Here is a 16638-nt window from a genome sequence, read left to right as displayed (position 1 = left end):
AAGCAGTATCCCTGGAGCTGGGCTCAGAGTTCACTGTCTTGCAGCTTGCAACACTGCTCTACCGAAGCCAGCACTGTCTGGGCTTCCTGGGTAATGAGACGTAAACGTGTGGATGGACAACCAGGTAGTGGCCCTACAGATATCCTGAATCGGCACCTGGGCCAGGTAGGCTGCCGACAAAGCCTGAGCCCTAGTCAAATGGGCAGTCACGGTTGCTGGTGGAGGCACTTGTCATGAGTTCCCCCTGGGGTACCAACTGGAACTGGGGTACCGCTGAGCCCTTGACCCACCAGCCTGGGCTCCCTCTCACACTGTACTGCTGTGGAAAGCTTCAAAGCCTTCCAGTCTGCACTTTCACCAGCATTCATATACGTAGGGACACACCAAGCTGCAGTTACACGCAGGTCCTTGTCAAATCTGGTCAGTATACGGGTTTAATACCTGGCCTGCCTCTCCCTAACCAAGCAGAGATTTTCCCCAAGCACTCCCGTCAAAGTTTACTAGTTTAGATTAAAACATAAAATAAGTTTATCAACTACAAAAGAATAGGTTTTAAGTGATTATAAGTGAGAGCAAACAGATCAAAGCAGATTACCTAGCAAATAAACAAACCCACAAACTGAGTTTAACACACTAGATAGGTAGGATATGTATTAGAAAATTGTCACCCTGAGTGATAAAATCTGCCCAGGTTGGCAGATTAAGGCACAAGCTGCCTTGCTTTGCAGCTTGGCAGGATTTCATACACAGCCTACAAATCCCTCTAGCCTGGTACCACTGCTTCCCACAGTTCAGTCCTTATTCCTCAGGTGTTTCCAGGTGTGTTGTTGTAGAGAGAGTGAGGTAACATCATGTTATCATTTCCCCCTTTTATATCCTCTTCCCACTTGCTGGAAATCTCTTTTGCTGTGACCTGTGTCAAACAGTTCCCATTGTGTATTGCTATCTCTGAGAGGTTTCTACTGTATACTGTTCCTGGGGTAATCCTTGTGCTTGTGTGCATTTCCTCAATAAGCCATTAACATTGTTTGGCCTTTTTACTGTTGTACCTGAAAGGTTGCTTGTGCGTGTTTACAACCTCACAACATGTTTCAGTAACACATACATACCCAAATTTCATAACTTCACATACGATAACACATACAATCCAGCAAGCTATTAAATGTCTAGCAGATCAAGACTTTTAGAATGATATACCTCGTGAGGTACTTTGTCCAAAACATATTCTAATTACATGACAGTGGTGAATATTGCCAGGATGTCACAGCAACTTCACCAGATCATAGCAGTAATGGATGCAGGCCATGATCCAGGATGAAATCCTCTAAGCAGACACTGGGTGACCTTTCATCCTGTCCGCCACCACAACGAACTGCTGCGCTGACTTGTGAAATGGCTTAGTCCTGTCGATGTAGAAGGCAAGTGCCCTCCTGGTGTCTAGGTTGTGCAATTTGCACTCATCTTCCTATTTATGAGGCTTTGGAAAGAAGACTGTCAAGACCGTTAAGTATATGTCCACAGCTGGATCTTGTTCTTATAGAACACTGTATAACGCAGGGCCTGCTGTTCTTTAAATTTGTCCGGAGGGCTGGCACGAGAAGGCCCTGCCACTGCCTCATCTGGGGATGATGACAGGGTCACCAGGATAGGCCCCAGGACGTCATCTCCTGCGGAGTAAGAGGGTATCAGGGTGGGCATTCACTCCTCTACCCCAGCCTCCGAGTGTGCCTTGAGCACCGAGCTCAGTGCCAGTAGTTGCTGCCCTGAGATGGCAGCTGAGGAATGGACTGACTGAAGCACTGGCATCACAGGCATGCCCCATGTGCTTGAATAGGGCCATTGCACCGGCCACTGGCCTTGCTGCCGTGACATTGAAGAGGTCAACACAGCCTCAGGTGCCTAATCACGCAGGTGGTGTCGCAGTGAACGGCTGAATTCTTTTTCCGTACTTGAGGAATCACCTTTCAGTGACCACAGAGGGGCCGTCGAAGCTTGCGTCTGATGGCTAACCATCGCCACGGGAGACCAGTGCCTCAAGTAGGAGGATTGGTGTCAGGGGATAGGTACCATAACAGAGATCACTCTCGCTGTCTGGGAGACAGGGATCTGTGCCGAGGAAACAGCCAGTGGGAGGATGATTGGTGCTGGTGATATGGTGACCAATGCCTTCCTCTAGGTGACCTGTGTCAAGAGGGTGAAGACCGTGAGCACAGTGCCAGCTATCTAGGACATCTCGCAGAAGACAGAGACATGGGGCTTGGAGACGGAGAGTGCTGTCTTATCTCTGAAGATTGGCATCCTTCACCCGCCCTCTGGGGGGTCTTTATGGATGGCTTTCCCTCACCAGGAGCCTTTGCTGTGTCCTGTGACACACGCAGTGCTGGTGGCACTGGCAGAGGCCTCTGCTCTCTGGGCGCCAGGTGAGCCTGGGAAGGCATCAGCCCTGCCACCAGTCAGGGTCCCCTACCACTCCTGGAGTTGATGGCGGATTCCCTCGGGGGACTTGGGGACCCCATGGGAGGGGCATCCCCATATGGCACCGGTGTGGGGCATCAGCCTGAACTGAGTCCTTTGCCCTTCTTGCTCAGTGCCAGTGAGTCGCTCTTCTTTGACTTCTTTTTAGGCACCAGCGACGGGGAGCAATGCTGAGTGGAGCCCAGTGCCAGGGGTGCGCTGTGCACCAAAGCTGAGATGCTAGGGGCAGTCTCCAGCTGGGAAGACTCGGACGCTGGGCAGACAGCAGCCACCATGAGGTCGTCCCTCAAATGATGTCTCATTCTTTCCAAGTCCTGGGACAAAAGGTCTGCCTTAGACAAGGTAACGTGTATTTGATTCTCTTTCTGAGTTCTGCAACAGAAGTTCTTACAGATGCAACACTTGTCCTTCACATGATTCCCCAAGCACTTGAGGCTGCTATGTGGGTCACTAACAAGCATGGGACTGTTACAGTCAGAGCAGGGCTTAAAACCTGGACAGTGGGGTATGCCCCATCTCCAGCAAAGTCCCCGCTGGGATTTTCTCTCTAACTACACTACTTAACAACTACCGTACTTACTAATTAACTACTGTAGACAAACTATTTAAAAGGCCTTAAGGCTCGAAGACTGAAGTAGAAGAACTGCTAACCCTTGCAAGGAAAGGGAAAGGTGCTCTGACTAACCATCACAGCAGTAAGGATGAATTGAGAGGGCATAGAGCTGGCAGTGCCTAATATACCAACGCATGAGCGCAGCACTCAAGAGAATGCCACAGCCAACCCTACGGATACCGCTAAGGCAAAAATCTATGATGGACACGCATGTGGCCATGCACACCTAGAATGGAATCGACATGAGCAAGCACTCGAAGAAGAATATAATTTTGAAACTTTGGGGCTTAAGATAGAGCAACCAGTTCTGCATCTGGGTGTTCAAACTGGCAACAAGTCTTCTCAACCTGATATTTGGTTGATTACTTGCAAATTTAAGTGCCCACATGACGAACCAGGCACCAAACTTTGAAAATTTGGAAATTCACTTTGAAAACTCCTCTAACTGACAGAACAGTAATTTTTGATGCCATCATCAAAGTCTATTGGCTTTGCCTGCACTGCACTGGACTGCCATGACCTCTTGTCCAGTCAGAACACCCTTCCTTCTGTACTATTCATGCTTTTGCCTCGGGGAAAATTAGCAATACCACACAGCATTACTGAACAACTTGTGTATTTATGGAAGAGAATTTCATTTTACAGGCAAGTCTACACAATGTGCTTAGATTTTTAGGAATGACATTAGATATGTTAGAATGATTGAGATTTATTTTTAGTCCCTACATTCTGTTTGTTTTCCCTTCTGAAACAATTCTCCTAAGCACAAACAGACAAGTTTGAAGTTGTTCAAAATTCCATACAGAAGGTTTCCTGTGCTGGAGTTCACTTTGATATCTTTGTTACCTAGCAACTTTCAAATAATTGGCATGAAATCTACCTCATTGTAACATAATTTAGTTTAACACTTCTCATAGGACTTGGCCAACTTGTGAATTAATCTCTCAGGCATTTTTAGAAAGCAAAGTGATATTTTCAAGGAGCTCATTAAAATGGTAACATAAGAAACCACCAAGCCACTGCATACTGGGCAATTCATTCAGCTACCACATATAAGGTTAATTGAAATTCAGGGACAAGCAAGAGATGCTAGGCTAACAGGTGAAATATTGGCAGTGCTAACACTGGTCTGGGAGTCAAGAAACCTGGCTTCTACTGCTGGCTCTGCTACCAGTTAACCATGTGAATGCAGACAAGTAATTTAACTGCTCTGCGACTCTGTGTAAAGCAACTATTAATGTTTACCCTGTTCGTAAGACTGACACAAGCAACTCTGTAGTCACACCCTTCACACTATTGTAATAATCTTTGTACAAAATATGCCTTGTGAGGTATCATTTGAAAACTAATAACTCATTGATAATTAATATTCTTGTATGATGTAAGCACATCGTGGGTATTAAGAGTTATGAATATATGCTAGAATTATGACTAAAGTGTGTTTAAAGCAGGCATGCAGGAAGAGTTGGTAAATAGGTCTGCCTTACACAAAGGAATGTGTATTTGATTCTCTGACCACCCCAGTCTTCAGACAAAGACAATGAAAGTCCATTTTTACATATTAAGTAAACTTAGCTATTAAGCTAAAAAGTGGAGGAAGAAAGAGCATGGAGCTTCCTTCTCCACCAGAGAACATAAGAACGGTCATACTGGATCAGACCAAAAGTCCATCTAGCTCAGTATCTTGTCTTTCAACAGTGGCCAATGCCAGGTACTCTAGGGGGAATGAACAGAACAGGTAATCAAGTGATCCATCCCCTGTCACCCATTCCGTGCTTCTGGCAAACAGAGGCTAGGGATACCATCTCTGCCCATCTTGGCTAATAGCCACTGTCAGACCTATCCTCCATGAATTTATCTAGTTCTTTTTGAACCCTGTTATAGTCTTGGCCTTCACAACATCCTCTGGCAAAGAGTTCCACAGGTTAACAATGCATTGTGTGAAGAAATACTTCCTTTTGTTTGTTTTAAACATACTGCCTATTAATTTCATTTACTGACCTCTTGTTCTTGTGTTATGAGAAGGAGTAAATAACACTTCCTAATTTACTTTCTTCACACCAGTCATGATTTTATAGACCAGCAGTTCTCAAACTGTGGGCCAGGACCCCAAAGTGGGTCACAGCCCATTTTAATGGGGTCACCAGGGCCAGCATTAGACTTGTTGGGACCCAGGGCTGAAGCCTAAACTCCACCCCCACCTGGGGTGGCGGGGCTCAGGCTGCAGCCACCTCTCCCTCCACCCGAGGCAATGGGACTCAGTCTCCACCTCCTCCTGGGGTCATGTAGTAACTTTGTTGTCAGAAGGGGGTCATGGTGCAATGAAGTTGAGAACTCCTGTTACAGACCTCTATCATATTCCCCCTTAGTCATCTCTTTTCCAAGTTGAAATATCCCAATCTCACCTCATGAGGTTGCCTTCCTCACAGCTTAAATGAACTTTATTTGAAGGGTAACTCTCAGAAGAATCCATTTAAAAGGTTTACAGGTTTATAAAGATGGGAGGGCTGAACCTCAAGTGAATTGAATGACCTGAATATATACAATATTAAATCAAATGATTATATACAATATTACTGTATTATAAAAAAGTGTATTGAGTGACGTCTTTTCTGAAAGCTGATAGCACACTTAATTAATATCATTGTGAAATGCTATTAACACTATAAGGATATATGGATACTTAATTATATTATTTATTAAAGTATGTGGCCAAACAGGGAGAAAGAGGTTCCCTGCCAGACAGGAGAGAAGGCAGCTATTTACCTGTCTCCTATGTAAATTCATCATGGTAGAATCAAAACAAGAGAAGCCCCATTTACACAGAAATCAGCAAAAGACTGGGAAGTTCATAAGAAGGGAAGAAAAGCATAAGGCCATCCTGACTCTTGAAAAGAAGTCACTGAATTTTGGAAGATCTAAGAAAAAAGATGGAAGCCATCTTTTGCCTCCATCACCAGACAGGAACAAGGAAGTGGAGTTCGCATAAGCCGTGAAAGATGGATCCTTCAATCTGGGGAGGTGGGGAGTAGGTCTAAAGTGTCTGGAAACTGAATATAGTTGAGAAACCTGCTTAGGCAAAGATCTTTCACCTAGGAAGACAAGGTAAGACCTTGCCTTGTACTTATGTGGAAGGTCCTCACTGAGGGAAAGTAAGCCATGGCTGGGAGGAAGGAAGATTGATGAGAGAAACCATCTTGAACAGTCCATAATTTGCTAGATTAAGGTTTAGACTTTTAGATGCATGTTTTCACTTCTATGTGCTTGCAAACCTTTCTAACTTTATTCCTTTTACTTGGCATCACTTAACCTATGTCCTATTATTAATACATTTGTTTTATTTTAACTATAAACTAATTCAGTGTGGGTATAAAAGGCAGAGAGTGTATTTACCCCAGTTAATATGATGTGATGTACTTGTGTGTCTTTAGAGGAACAAACTAACCTTATTATTTCTCCGAGTCATCCAGCCCTCTCGTGGACATCACAGAGCATATGGTTTGGGGAAAACTGAGGGCTGGGAGTGTGGTGGGATCACCTTGCTGGATGTAGCCACGGCTGGTTGTGTAAGGATGCTGAGGTTACAGCCACTGAACCAGAGCTGTCTAGCACACAGACACTTCAGAGTGTGACCTGTATGCTTGCAGGCTAGTTGTGAACATCCCAGGCTGGGAGCCACACCAGCAAAGCATTGAGAGGCATCCAAGTTGCAGGGGAAGTGGTGACACACCCCTTCACTGGACTGGATAGCACTCCAAGCCCCATAACAAAGCCATTAAGATCTATGGAGGAAAATACTATACAAGTGCTAAGTATTATTACTAGCAGTCAAAGTAATTTAATTATGCTTATGGTACCTCCTAGGAGACAATCCACAGACAAACATTTGCATTAGTTCTTACAACTTTAAATCTAAAGTAACTATATCAATATCTAATTGAAAGTCAAGGTGGCTACTGAACTGTACATGTTATTCATTTGAAGTCTATCAACATTATCCAGTGAGCACTACCCTTGACAGTTTTCAAAATTGGATTTCACTATTGCACACTTTTCATCTTAGCCAATAGTAAATTCAGCTGCTCCAGCCATATATACTTCTGCAACTAGGAAACACTACAGAAAGGACATTAGCTGATTTTGGAAAAAAAAAAAAAAAAAAAAAAAAAAAAAAAAAAAAAAAAAAAAAAAAAAGCAAAGCTGTTTTTTTTTTGTTTTGTTTTTTTTACAAGTAACAAGGTGTACTTATTCTGTAATTGTGGTAACTGTCTTCTAGTAACAGAGTATTTGGTGGTTATCTGATAACCAGATAACGAAGTCACCATAAATACAAACCTTTCAAAGCTGTAGCTAACAAGTCATTTATTGTAAATTAACACTAATTACATAGTTATCTACAGTAATGAGTGAATGACCAGATGTTTACCTAAGTACCCAAACATTCAAATGCTTAGCCAAACATCATCCAACCACTTTGGATGAAATCCTGACCTCACTGAAGTAAAAGGCAAAATTCCCTTTGACATCAATAGAGCCAGGATTTCACTTTTTGGGTCTGTAAAAGGAAGGTAGAACTCTTATGAAAACAGACACGCTTGTGAGATTTCTAGTACTTCCTGCTGCAGCAAGGTGAAATCACAAATTATTTGATCTCCAGCCCAATGAAATAAAATTCTCTGGTGAAATACCATTGGCTTTCCATATTTCTATTGAATCTACAGGGGGAATTTTTAGGTAGAAAAAATGTAATTATTTATGTTGAAATTAAGCCCAGATATTGAGATTCATACCTCTACTTTTAAAAACCATGCTATGAGATCTTTAATGAACACATCATCTGAGAGTTAGGTGCAGAATGTGGGCAAAAAGCAGTGAATAAGCAAACAGGTAGACATCCTCTTTATATAAAGAATATACTCAAACATTCAAAGAGTCCTCAGAACAACGCTGACAGGAGTTAATGGAGTTGCATTAGGAGAGAATTTGGGCTGGTATTCTTCTTCACTATGCCCTTAAATTCTAAGTAGTTTTACTGTGCAATCTCAAACAGCTGCCGCATTCCATCACAGAGTTCACTGCATGTCATTATTTAGTGGAATGATCCCCATACTTCTTACCTATTTTGCAGGTATGTTGTGAGGCTTTCTGTGTTTGTTTTTTCAGTGCCTTTCACCTGAGGATCTCAAAATGGTTATCCCCATTAATTCCTCACCAAGACAAGTCATTCTACTGAATGGAGCTTTCACCACCAGACAGTGCTCAGAATTAGTAATAATTTTTCAATACAATGCACAGAGGAGTTAATGGTGTAATTCCTAGTGGTAACTATACAGCTATTTTCACACTACTAAGTTGATATTGCACCTTTTAATTAATCTTTCCATGTGTACAGGAATGTTTTAACAACAGTTTATAACAGTTATGATTTCGAGTATGAACCAGTCAGATAATTGACTCACCTTCATCTAAAGGAACCTCTTCTTCCTCACTTGGTGAAGGGAGGAGGGGCTGCAGTGGTTCCATATTAATTATGAGTTGTTTATTCAAAGAATGAGAGCTACGACTCTGAGGAATGCTGGCTCTAAAAGCAAAGATAAACGGCATCAGTTTGTTCCCAAGAAATCATTACAAATAAATACAACTGCCTTTGCCCTTGTCTCAAAATAATTTTGCATAAGTTATAATGGGCCTTCCCCTCCCCTCAAGGGGAACATGCAACTTACAGTGAATATCCTTTGACTCCTCCCCTATCTATTAGGTCACACCTTGGCTGAATGGTGACTCTGCATCTGAAATGCTGCTGAGGGGCCAGTAGTGGCTTTGCGGTAAGGGGGCTTCCTGCTTCATTTAGCCTCACATCTTCTCATTTTTTACTGCATTTCAACTTTACTGCTCCACTCCATGCTGCACAGCAGCGTGGATAGTACGGCCCGTTAAAGAGAGAATGCTAATCATTTTGCTGAAGAACCATGCTCCACTGTCTTTGGGACTGGGTCAAGAATAAACCATGAGTGGTTCTGTCACTCTTATCACTGCATGAAGAACAGCTTTCACTTTAGACACTGCCTCTAAAACACGCCTTCAGGTCCTCAATCTGTTTTTATTAGTTTATTATTATTAGCTCTTTGGTATAATGGGTCAGCCACAAGTAATCTAAGTTCTCCTACATGTCTGGTGGATGTAATCGCAGCTAAAAATGCAGCTCTCATGGATAGATGTAGGAGGGAGCATGTTGGTAGCAGCTCAAACGGTTGCTGCATCAAGCATGTGAGAACCAAGTGCAGGGTTGAGTGGGTGATTGAATGTCCAGGTATAGGTTCTGGAGGCTCTTTAGGAACCACTTTGTGATGGGATTGGCAAAGATAGTAGTGTGTCTGGTCTTATGGTGAAAGACCATAACCGCTGCTAGATGTACCTTTATGGAGCTAAAGGAGAGCCCAGACAGTCTAGTATTAGTGAAAGAGGTGCGGAAGCAGGAGCGGTTTGTCTGACGGAGCATCAGTGAGTGAACCTAGTCCATTTATGGAGATAGGTGGCACGTGTGGCTTGCATTCTGCAATGTAACAGTACTATTTGTACCTGTTTAGAGCAATCTAGTTCCTCATTAGAGAACCATTGAGGAGCCATGCTTCGAGGTGTATCATCATGTTGGGGTGATGTAGTTGACCCCTGGATTGTGATAATAGGTTTGGAAGGGCAGGGGGAAGCAGAATTGGCAGGGAAATAGACATACCCATTACGAACGGGTGCCACACCTGTCTGGGCCACTTAGAAGCTATTAGTATGACCCTGGTCCTCTCGCTCGTATTTCTTGTAATACTCTGTGAAGACATGGTGTCCAGGGGAATGTGTATAATAAATTGTCCTTCCATTTGATCATGAATGTGTCTCCCATCGAGTCCTTTCCAAGGCCTGCTCTGTAACAGAATTCTGGGCATTTCTTGTTGGTCGCAGTTGCATAAAGATCCAGTTGCGAGTAGCCCAATATTTTGAATATGTTGTGTAGGATGGTATCATTTATCTCCCATTTGTGATTTAGGGGGAAAAAAAGATCTGCGGAGCTTGTCCGCAGTGGTATTTAGTGAATTGGGTAGGTAGGAGGCTGAAATTTGGATTTGTATTGGAGGCACCAATTCCAAAGTTTCACAGCCTCGGTGCAGAACAAATGGGATCAAGCTCCCCCTTGTCTGTTTATATAAAACATGCAGGCAATGTTGTCGGTCATGATCCTGATGTTTTGGTTCCTGGGAGAAATTGGAGGCAGGCATTGCAGACCACTCAGAGCTCTAACAGATTTATGTGTAGTGAAGTTTCTGTAGGGGACTGTAGTCCCTGAGTGGTATGGTGCACCATGTGTACCACCCTACCTGTGAGGGAAGCATCTGTGGTAATTATAACAGAGGGGGACTTCTGTACGAACAGGACTCCGGAGCAGAGGTTGTGTGGAAGAGTCCACCATGTGAGTGAGTCCTTGACTTTGACAGGTATGGACAGAAAACTGTTTAAACTGTGCATATTTGGTCTGTAGACAGTGGTCATCCAACCCTGTAGGCACCACATGTAGAAGTGTGCATTCTTGACCACAAAAATGCAAGAGACCATATGGCCAAGAAGTTGCAGACAGTCACAGACAGTGACATGCGGGCTGTTCTGCAATTTGGCAACCAGATTCTTTATAGTGTTGAATTTGTCAAATGGGAAAGATGCGAGTCCAGTTATGGAATCGATGTGAGCACCTATGAACTCCAGTCGTTGAGTAGAAGTTAATGTGGATTTGTTTTTGTTTATTTGTAGGCCAAGACCCTGGCAGCAGTCGATGGTCATCTGTATGGCCTGGATGGCCCCCTCGGGAGTCTGCGCTTTGAGCAGGCAATCATCCAGGTAAGGAAAAATTATCATTCCTTTATTCCTTAGGTGCACTGTTGCCACCGCAGGAATCTTGGAGAAGATGCAAGGTGCTGTTGAGAGGCCAAAAGGGCAGAACCCTGTATTGGTAATGATTTGAGCTCATAACAAATCTGAGAACACGCCTGTGGGCGGGGTGTATAGTTACATAAAAACAAGAATCTTGCAGGTCAACGGCTGAAAACCACTCTCCCTGCTCCAGTGCTGGAATTATAGTTGTGAGGGTAACCATTTTGAATTTTTGCTTTCTGATGAACTTGTTGAGTCGTCTGAGTTTGAGAATGCATTGTCATCTCCCACTTTCCTTTTCTGTCAAAAAATAGTGGGAGTAAAACCCTTTTCCCCTGTGCTGATCAGGCATCATCTCCACTGCTCCTATTTGTAGAAGATGTCACACCTCTTGGTTGAGAAAGTGATCGTGAGAAGGGTCCCTGAAGAGGGATGGGGTGGGTGGTGTGGACAGGAAGGGGATGGAATAGCCCAATTGCAGGACCTCTATGGCCTACCTGTCTGTAGTGATGGCTCCCCAGTTGTAGTAGAATGGGAGCAAACGGTGGCCAAAAGGTTGGATGGGAAGCATAAGCGCTGGAGTGGCTGGAAGGTCTTCTATACCCTCAACCAAGGCTTCAGATCTGCTTATTAGGTGGAGGGGGCTAGGACAGTGTCGATGGCGTGGAGCAGCAGGATTGATGCCTAGGTCCCTGGCCTTGTTGCTGCTGGTGGTCATATGGCCTCTGGTGTTGCATGTAGGCTGCGTATCTTGGAGGAGGTTGAAGGTTGTAAGATGTCAGTCAGCTCATGCTGAGTCTCTGACACCTCCAGAGTGATCTTGAGCTCATTAGCCACTCTTCTGTGGTCCTGAAAATGAGTAAAATCATCTCCTGTCGTTGGGGGTGGAAGTATAATAGCCTCGTCCGGTGAGGAGGATGAATTATTATTTGGAGAGGTGTCAGGTGTCCCCTCTTCTGCATGCACCACAGCAGGTTGCTCCTGTCCATCCATTGCAGAAGTGTGCACGGGTTCAGAAGCACATCAGGTGTCACCTCTTCGTGGGCTGTGTTGGTTATTGTGGTGCTTGCTGTAGAACCCCCACAGGCTCCAGTAATGCCATTGTCCAGGGAAGGGCCTGGGTGGTCCCATCCATAGGTGTCCATACCAGGGTGGTAAGTCTCTGGAATATGAGGACCTTGATCCCATGCTAGCAGGAGTCTGAGGGGAGGAATGGTGTGGTGAAAACACTCCCTCAACTTCATCACGCTCATTACTAGAAATGCGAGAGGGAATATGGGATAGCTGTTGGCGCCATGCCAAGAGTTCCAGTGAGAGATAGGTACCAAGTAATGGGTGTTGGCGAGACTAGCAAATTGCTCAAATGAATAAACTGAGGTGCCAAGGTAGAAGAAGTCGGAATATACTGCGCTGGGTGCAGCAGCAATGCCATAGGATTGACCAGTGCGGACTGGTGCAGCACCGTATGCATATGCATAGGTGGTTGAGGTACAGCAACCGTACCTGTGTATGGCACAGGCAGCCTCAGTTGAGATGGTACCGAGTCCTTTGCAGTGGTGTATTAGAAGAGGCAGGCAACTTTAAGCCCATAGCCTAGGCACTGGAGCGGTGTGTACCGGCAGCAGCCAGGATACAGACAGTGCTGGAAGTGCCCAGAGCATCTTATGTGCTGAGCTGCGGAGCAGTCAGCCCCGAAGACACAGACCTGCTCTGAGACAGTTTGGAGGCCGGCTGGTCAATGGGAAGTGATGAAGCTCACCCTTTTGTTGTTGTTTTTTAATCCTTTGTTGACTTAGGCAGGCTTTGTCTTGAGTAGGACTCCTGACCTGGGTCTCAGGCAGGTCTCGGGGACTTTTCCATTAGAATTAACTGAGCCTTAGGTCTTTGTCCTTTCGTGTCCTGGCCTTCAGCTTACTGCAGTGGGCACATTTAGGGGGGGATGTGGGACTCCCTCAAACAATAAACACATTGAGAATGGTCATCAGAGATAGAGATGGCCTCTGTGCATGTGGTGCATCTCTTAAAACCTGGCAAGCCAGGCATAAACAAACTGTCTAACTGACAGAAAAAAAGCTGGGAAGTGGGGAGGGGGGAGTTAAGAGAATAAGGGGAGAGAGGAAATAAAACTTATCTGACTAAAATAGTAGATAAACTGTATAAATAACTAACTGTCTAAACGCAAAAATCCTTGAGCAAGACTGCTGAGTTCCGTCTCAGGCCGGGGACGATAGAGAAAGAACTGAGGAGCCTGGGCCACACACACACACACACACACACAATATTGAGGCACCGTCAGCCTGTGAGGTAGGCACCGCGTGTGCACGGCCCGTGCAGGTACTGCTGTAAAAATCTCCAGGCAAAGGCACAGGGATGTACCAACACCTGGAGTGGAGCACCCACAAGGACAGCTCTCAAAGAAGAATGGAGTGGTGCTTTCAAGAGGATATTTTGGGTTGTTGTGATAATTGTGCCCATATATTTACTAAAGTTGTCAGTTAACTATAAGAAGTGAGTGACAGTTCATAAGATGTCACAGTAACTTATAACAACAAATGTTGATGGGAAAAATACAGAAGGGAGACAGACGGAATTAGTCCATGCAAAAAGGTCTACTGATATAAATCAAGGACTGTGTTCAGATCATGCTTGGTAAACAAGAAAAGTGTGGAACCAGAAATCAGTGAACCAAAATTATTGTGTCAAAAACAGGTATTATTGGTGGACAAAATAATGAGGAGTTAGGCTATTTCACCAATCACTTTGTTGGTCCTTAAACAGGACTTTCAGGAAAAAAACTGGCTGGAGGGGGCTTCCCATCCTAGCTGCTATCCCCACTGTCTCCTGTGACCCCGGACCTTCTTTGTCCTAATCCTGAGAGATGTCCTGACCAGACTGAGCCAGAGAGAGAGGAATCCAGATGACATCACCACTTCAAATGTTTCCAGCTGAATCCCAACCACCACCTGGGATGAAACAGGATCAGACATAGGCACCGACTTCCTATGAGTTCAGGGGGGTGCTCAACCACCTGCTCCGCCCCAGGTCCTGCCCCTTCCCTCATGCCCCCACCCATCCCATCTGTTCCCACCCCAAGCCATGCCTCCACCCCACCCCTTCTCTCAAGTCCCTCACCTCGCCTCTTCCAGCCCTGCCTCTTCCCACCCATTTCAACCCCCTCCCGAGCATGCCCCATCCCCACTTCTCCCCCTTCCTCCCAGCGCCTCCTGCATGCTGTGAAACAGCTGATTGTGGTGGGCAGGAGGCACTCGGATGGACGGGGAGGAGTTGATTGGCAGGGCTGCCAGTAGGCAGGAAGTGTCGGAGGGGAGAAGGGGGAAGCTGGCTGCCAGTGGGTGCTAAGCACCTGCTAATTTTTTCCCTGGAGCACCCATGGAGTCGGTGCCTATGTGATCAGACCTTAGCAACAGCAGCAGCTCCAGGCTGCCTCAACTAACTTTCCTTTTCCCCAAAAAGGACAGTCATTACCATTTCATCTACCATACTATCTAAGAGACTTCAAACAAGGGGGCGTTTCTTCTAAAAACTCACTCCAGCGAAAGGGAAAGGGGAAAGGGATGTTGTTAAAATGAAGGCCTCACTTAATACTTTACATTTCAAATGTTCAACTGTTTTTTCTTCTTTTCTTCATCTTTAATAAACGGTTAAAAGAATTTTTATTAATGGTGTGTTTGCCATGGTGCTCATCAGGCTGAGGTCTCTGTATACCAAACCCCGAACCTTGCTTAACACGGTTTAATACTGAACAGTGAGTGGGTTATGCTAACATCTTTGGGCTTTATACTCTATTTAAATTAATAGAGCAGGTTGTAGGCAGGAGCCCCAGTAGTATGTTGTAAAGGCTTTTGTTAAAACAGCCAAACTCTTGAATGAGGGCAAGTTTTCGATTCCATATAGTGTGTGAATCTTGTTTCGGTATAGGCTGAGAAGGGCACTTGCCCACATTCTACTAATGCAATATTCTTCTCACAAAATTACACACTACTTAAAATAGTAATCAAAAGAAAAGGCAGCCAAGTTCATGCAGCAATTTTGTGCCATGCAGAGTAAACCCTCAGCGTAGGCAACAGAAGGTATGTATTTTGTCACCGTTCACTTACATTATTTTTGCAATGCTGTAAAACACAGAAAAGCCAAACGCAAAAGAAATCTTTAAAAAAAATCAAATTCGTATTTATCCCTCAGAACGGACTGGTAGAAAATGGACAATAAAGAAAAAAGCAAGACAACTTGCACAATTATGTGGATTGCCTATGTTAGTGTGCATTTGCACACTTTAACGGTGCATTCAATCTCAATGGAAGACTTACCCACTTATTTTTGTACTCTTATTAAGACACTTAATTTTTAGAGCCTCCGTGGTGCATTATTTAAATGTCACCTGGTTAATGTTATTCATGTTAGGGTGTACAACACAACTGCATCTTTATGAATGCTACCTTTTAGACATCATAAAGAGCCTAACTTAGGGCAACTCTCCACACTTCATCAAGGGATAGGTGGTATTTCAGGACACAATGAAAAAAAAGAAACCAAAAATCAGACAAACTCCATACACAAAAGTAACGGAAAATTAACTTTACAACAGTAGAGTGGCTGTGGCCTCAAATATTCAAAACACTAAGCAATCACTCTGGTCACTGACACAATAATATGTGTTTTTCAAGCTTTCTAAAGTCTTGTTCCTTTTCCTCCTGGTATTTCTTTCCTCTCTTCTGCTTAGTCTCTAATCATGGAGTGTGTGCAAGTTTTCCATTTCCATTTGTTTTGATCAGGGTCTGATCAACTCCTGTTGGCTGTACAATGAGTGACATGTCTCAGGAAAACACCTGTCTATTTTCAAAAGTCCAACAGTATAGCTTTAGAAAAAAGCAAACCAGAGAACTTGCCCCCAGATAAGTTAAGAACTATTCTCCTCTCTCTTTAAACTGGGTTTTAAGTCAGTGGATAAGTTGCTACATAAATCCCTCCACCTAAAAAATTAAAAACAGGACAATGACTGGGGCTGAAATACAGGTGTTTTTTTCTCTGCCAGGATCATACTTCCTACCTGATATAGAGGCCAATAAACTATTTTACTGATTGATTAAAAAGAATTTCAGGTCAATACTGATTCAACTCCCTTGTCTAGGAGAGAAAAGTGACACAGAGACAATTGCGTTATAGCATCTTTCACTAGGATTGATTGTCTCAAATGGCTGCTCAGAATGATGGTCCATTAGTCCCATAGTAACCAAAGTAACTTTTTCTGTGTAAAGCAGACTCATCTTCTTTGGTCCTTAAAGTTAAAATATCAAAACATACCTGTGCACTTCAGGAGGTTCTCTCTGGATTTTGGAACTTGCTTCAACAACCTCTTTGGCGACCTTTCCACTGTAACAAAACATGAATTAGGATATCCAAGGAACTTTTGATGGATTTTTAAAATTTATTTCAATATTAATATGTAGTTGTAACATGAGCTATTAAAATGGTAACAAAGAAAAGCAACACATTTTTAGAAGACAGGATACCAGAGTACATTATTTTCTAATTTATCAGAAATCAATTTGGTGCTCCTACTGAAAATACTGGAGATCATTTAGCTGCAGAACAGAAGAGTTGTGTCAGCATGAGTT

At 44.0% G+C, this 16638-nt stretch overlaps 1 protein-coding gene across 3 annotated transcripts in view; it reads right to left on the bottom strand.

The window, feature by feature from the left end:
• FRMD3 (FERM domain containing 3) overlaps positions 1–16638 on the bottom strand; it is a 210241-nt gene that overhangs the window by 21120 nt on the left and 172483 nt on the right. For all 3 annotated transcript variants that reach the window (XM_050945811.1, XM_050945813.1, XM_050945814.1), the window contains 2 exons: positions 16325–16393; positions 8548–8669 (listed from right to left, as the gene is read on the bottom strand). In XM_050945811.1, coding sequence (XP_050801768.1) covers positions 8548–8669; positions 16325–16393 — 191 coding nt within the window. The remainder of the gene's footprint in view (positions 1–8547; positions 8670–16324; positions 16394–16638) is intronic.

The sequence above is a fragment of the Gopherus flavomarginatus genome, chromosome 3 (genome assembly GCF_025201925.1).
Source record: "Gopherus flavomarginatus isolate rGopFla2 chromosome 3, rGopFla2.mat.asm, whole genome shotgun sequence".
Taxonomy (NCBI): Eukaryota; Metazoa; Chordata; order Testudines; family Testudinidae; genus Gopherus; species Gopherus flavomarginatus.
The sequence above is the reverse complement of the archived record's forward strand: the minus strand, read 5'-3'. Positions and strand labels throughout refer to the sequence as shown.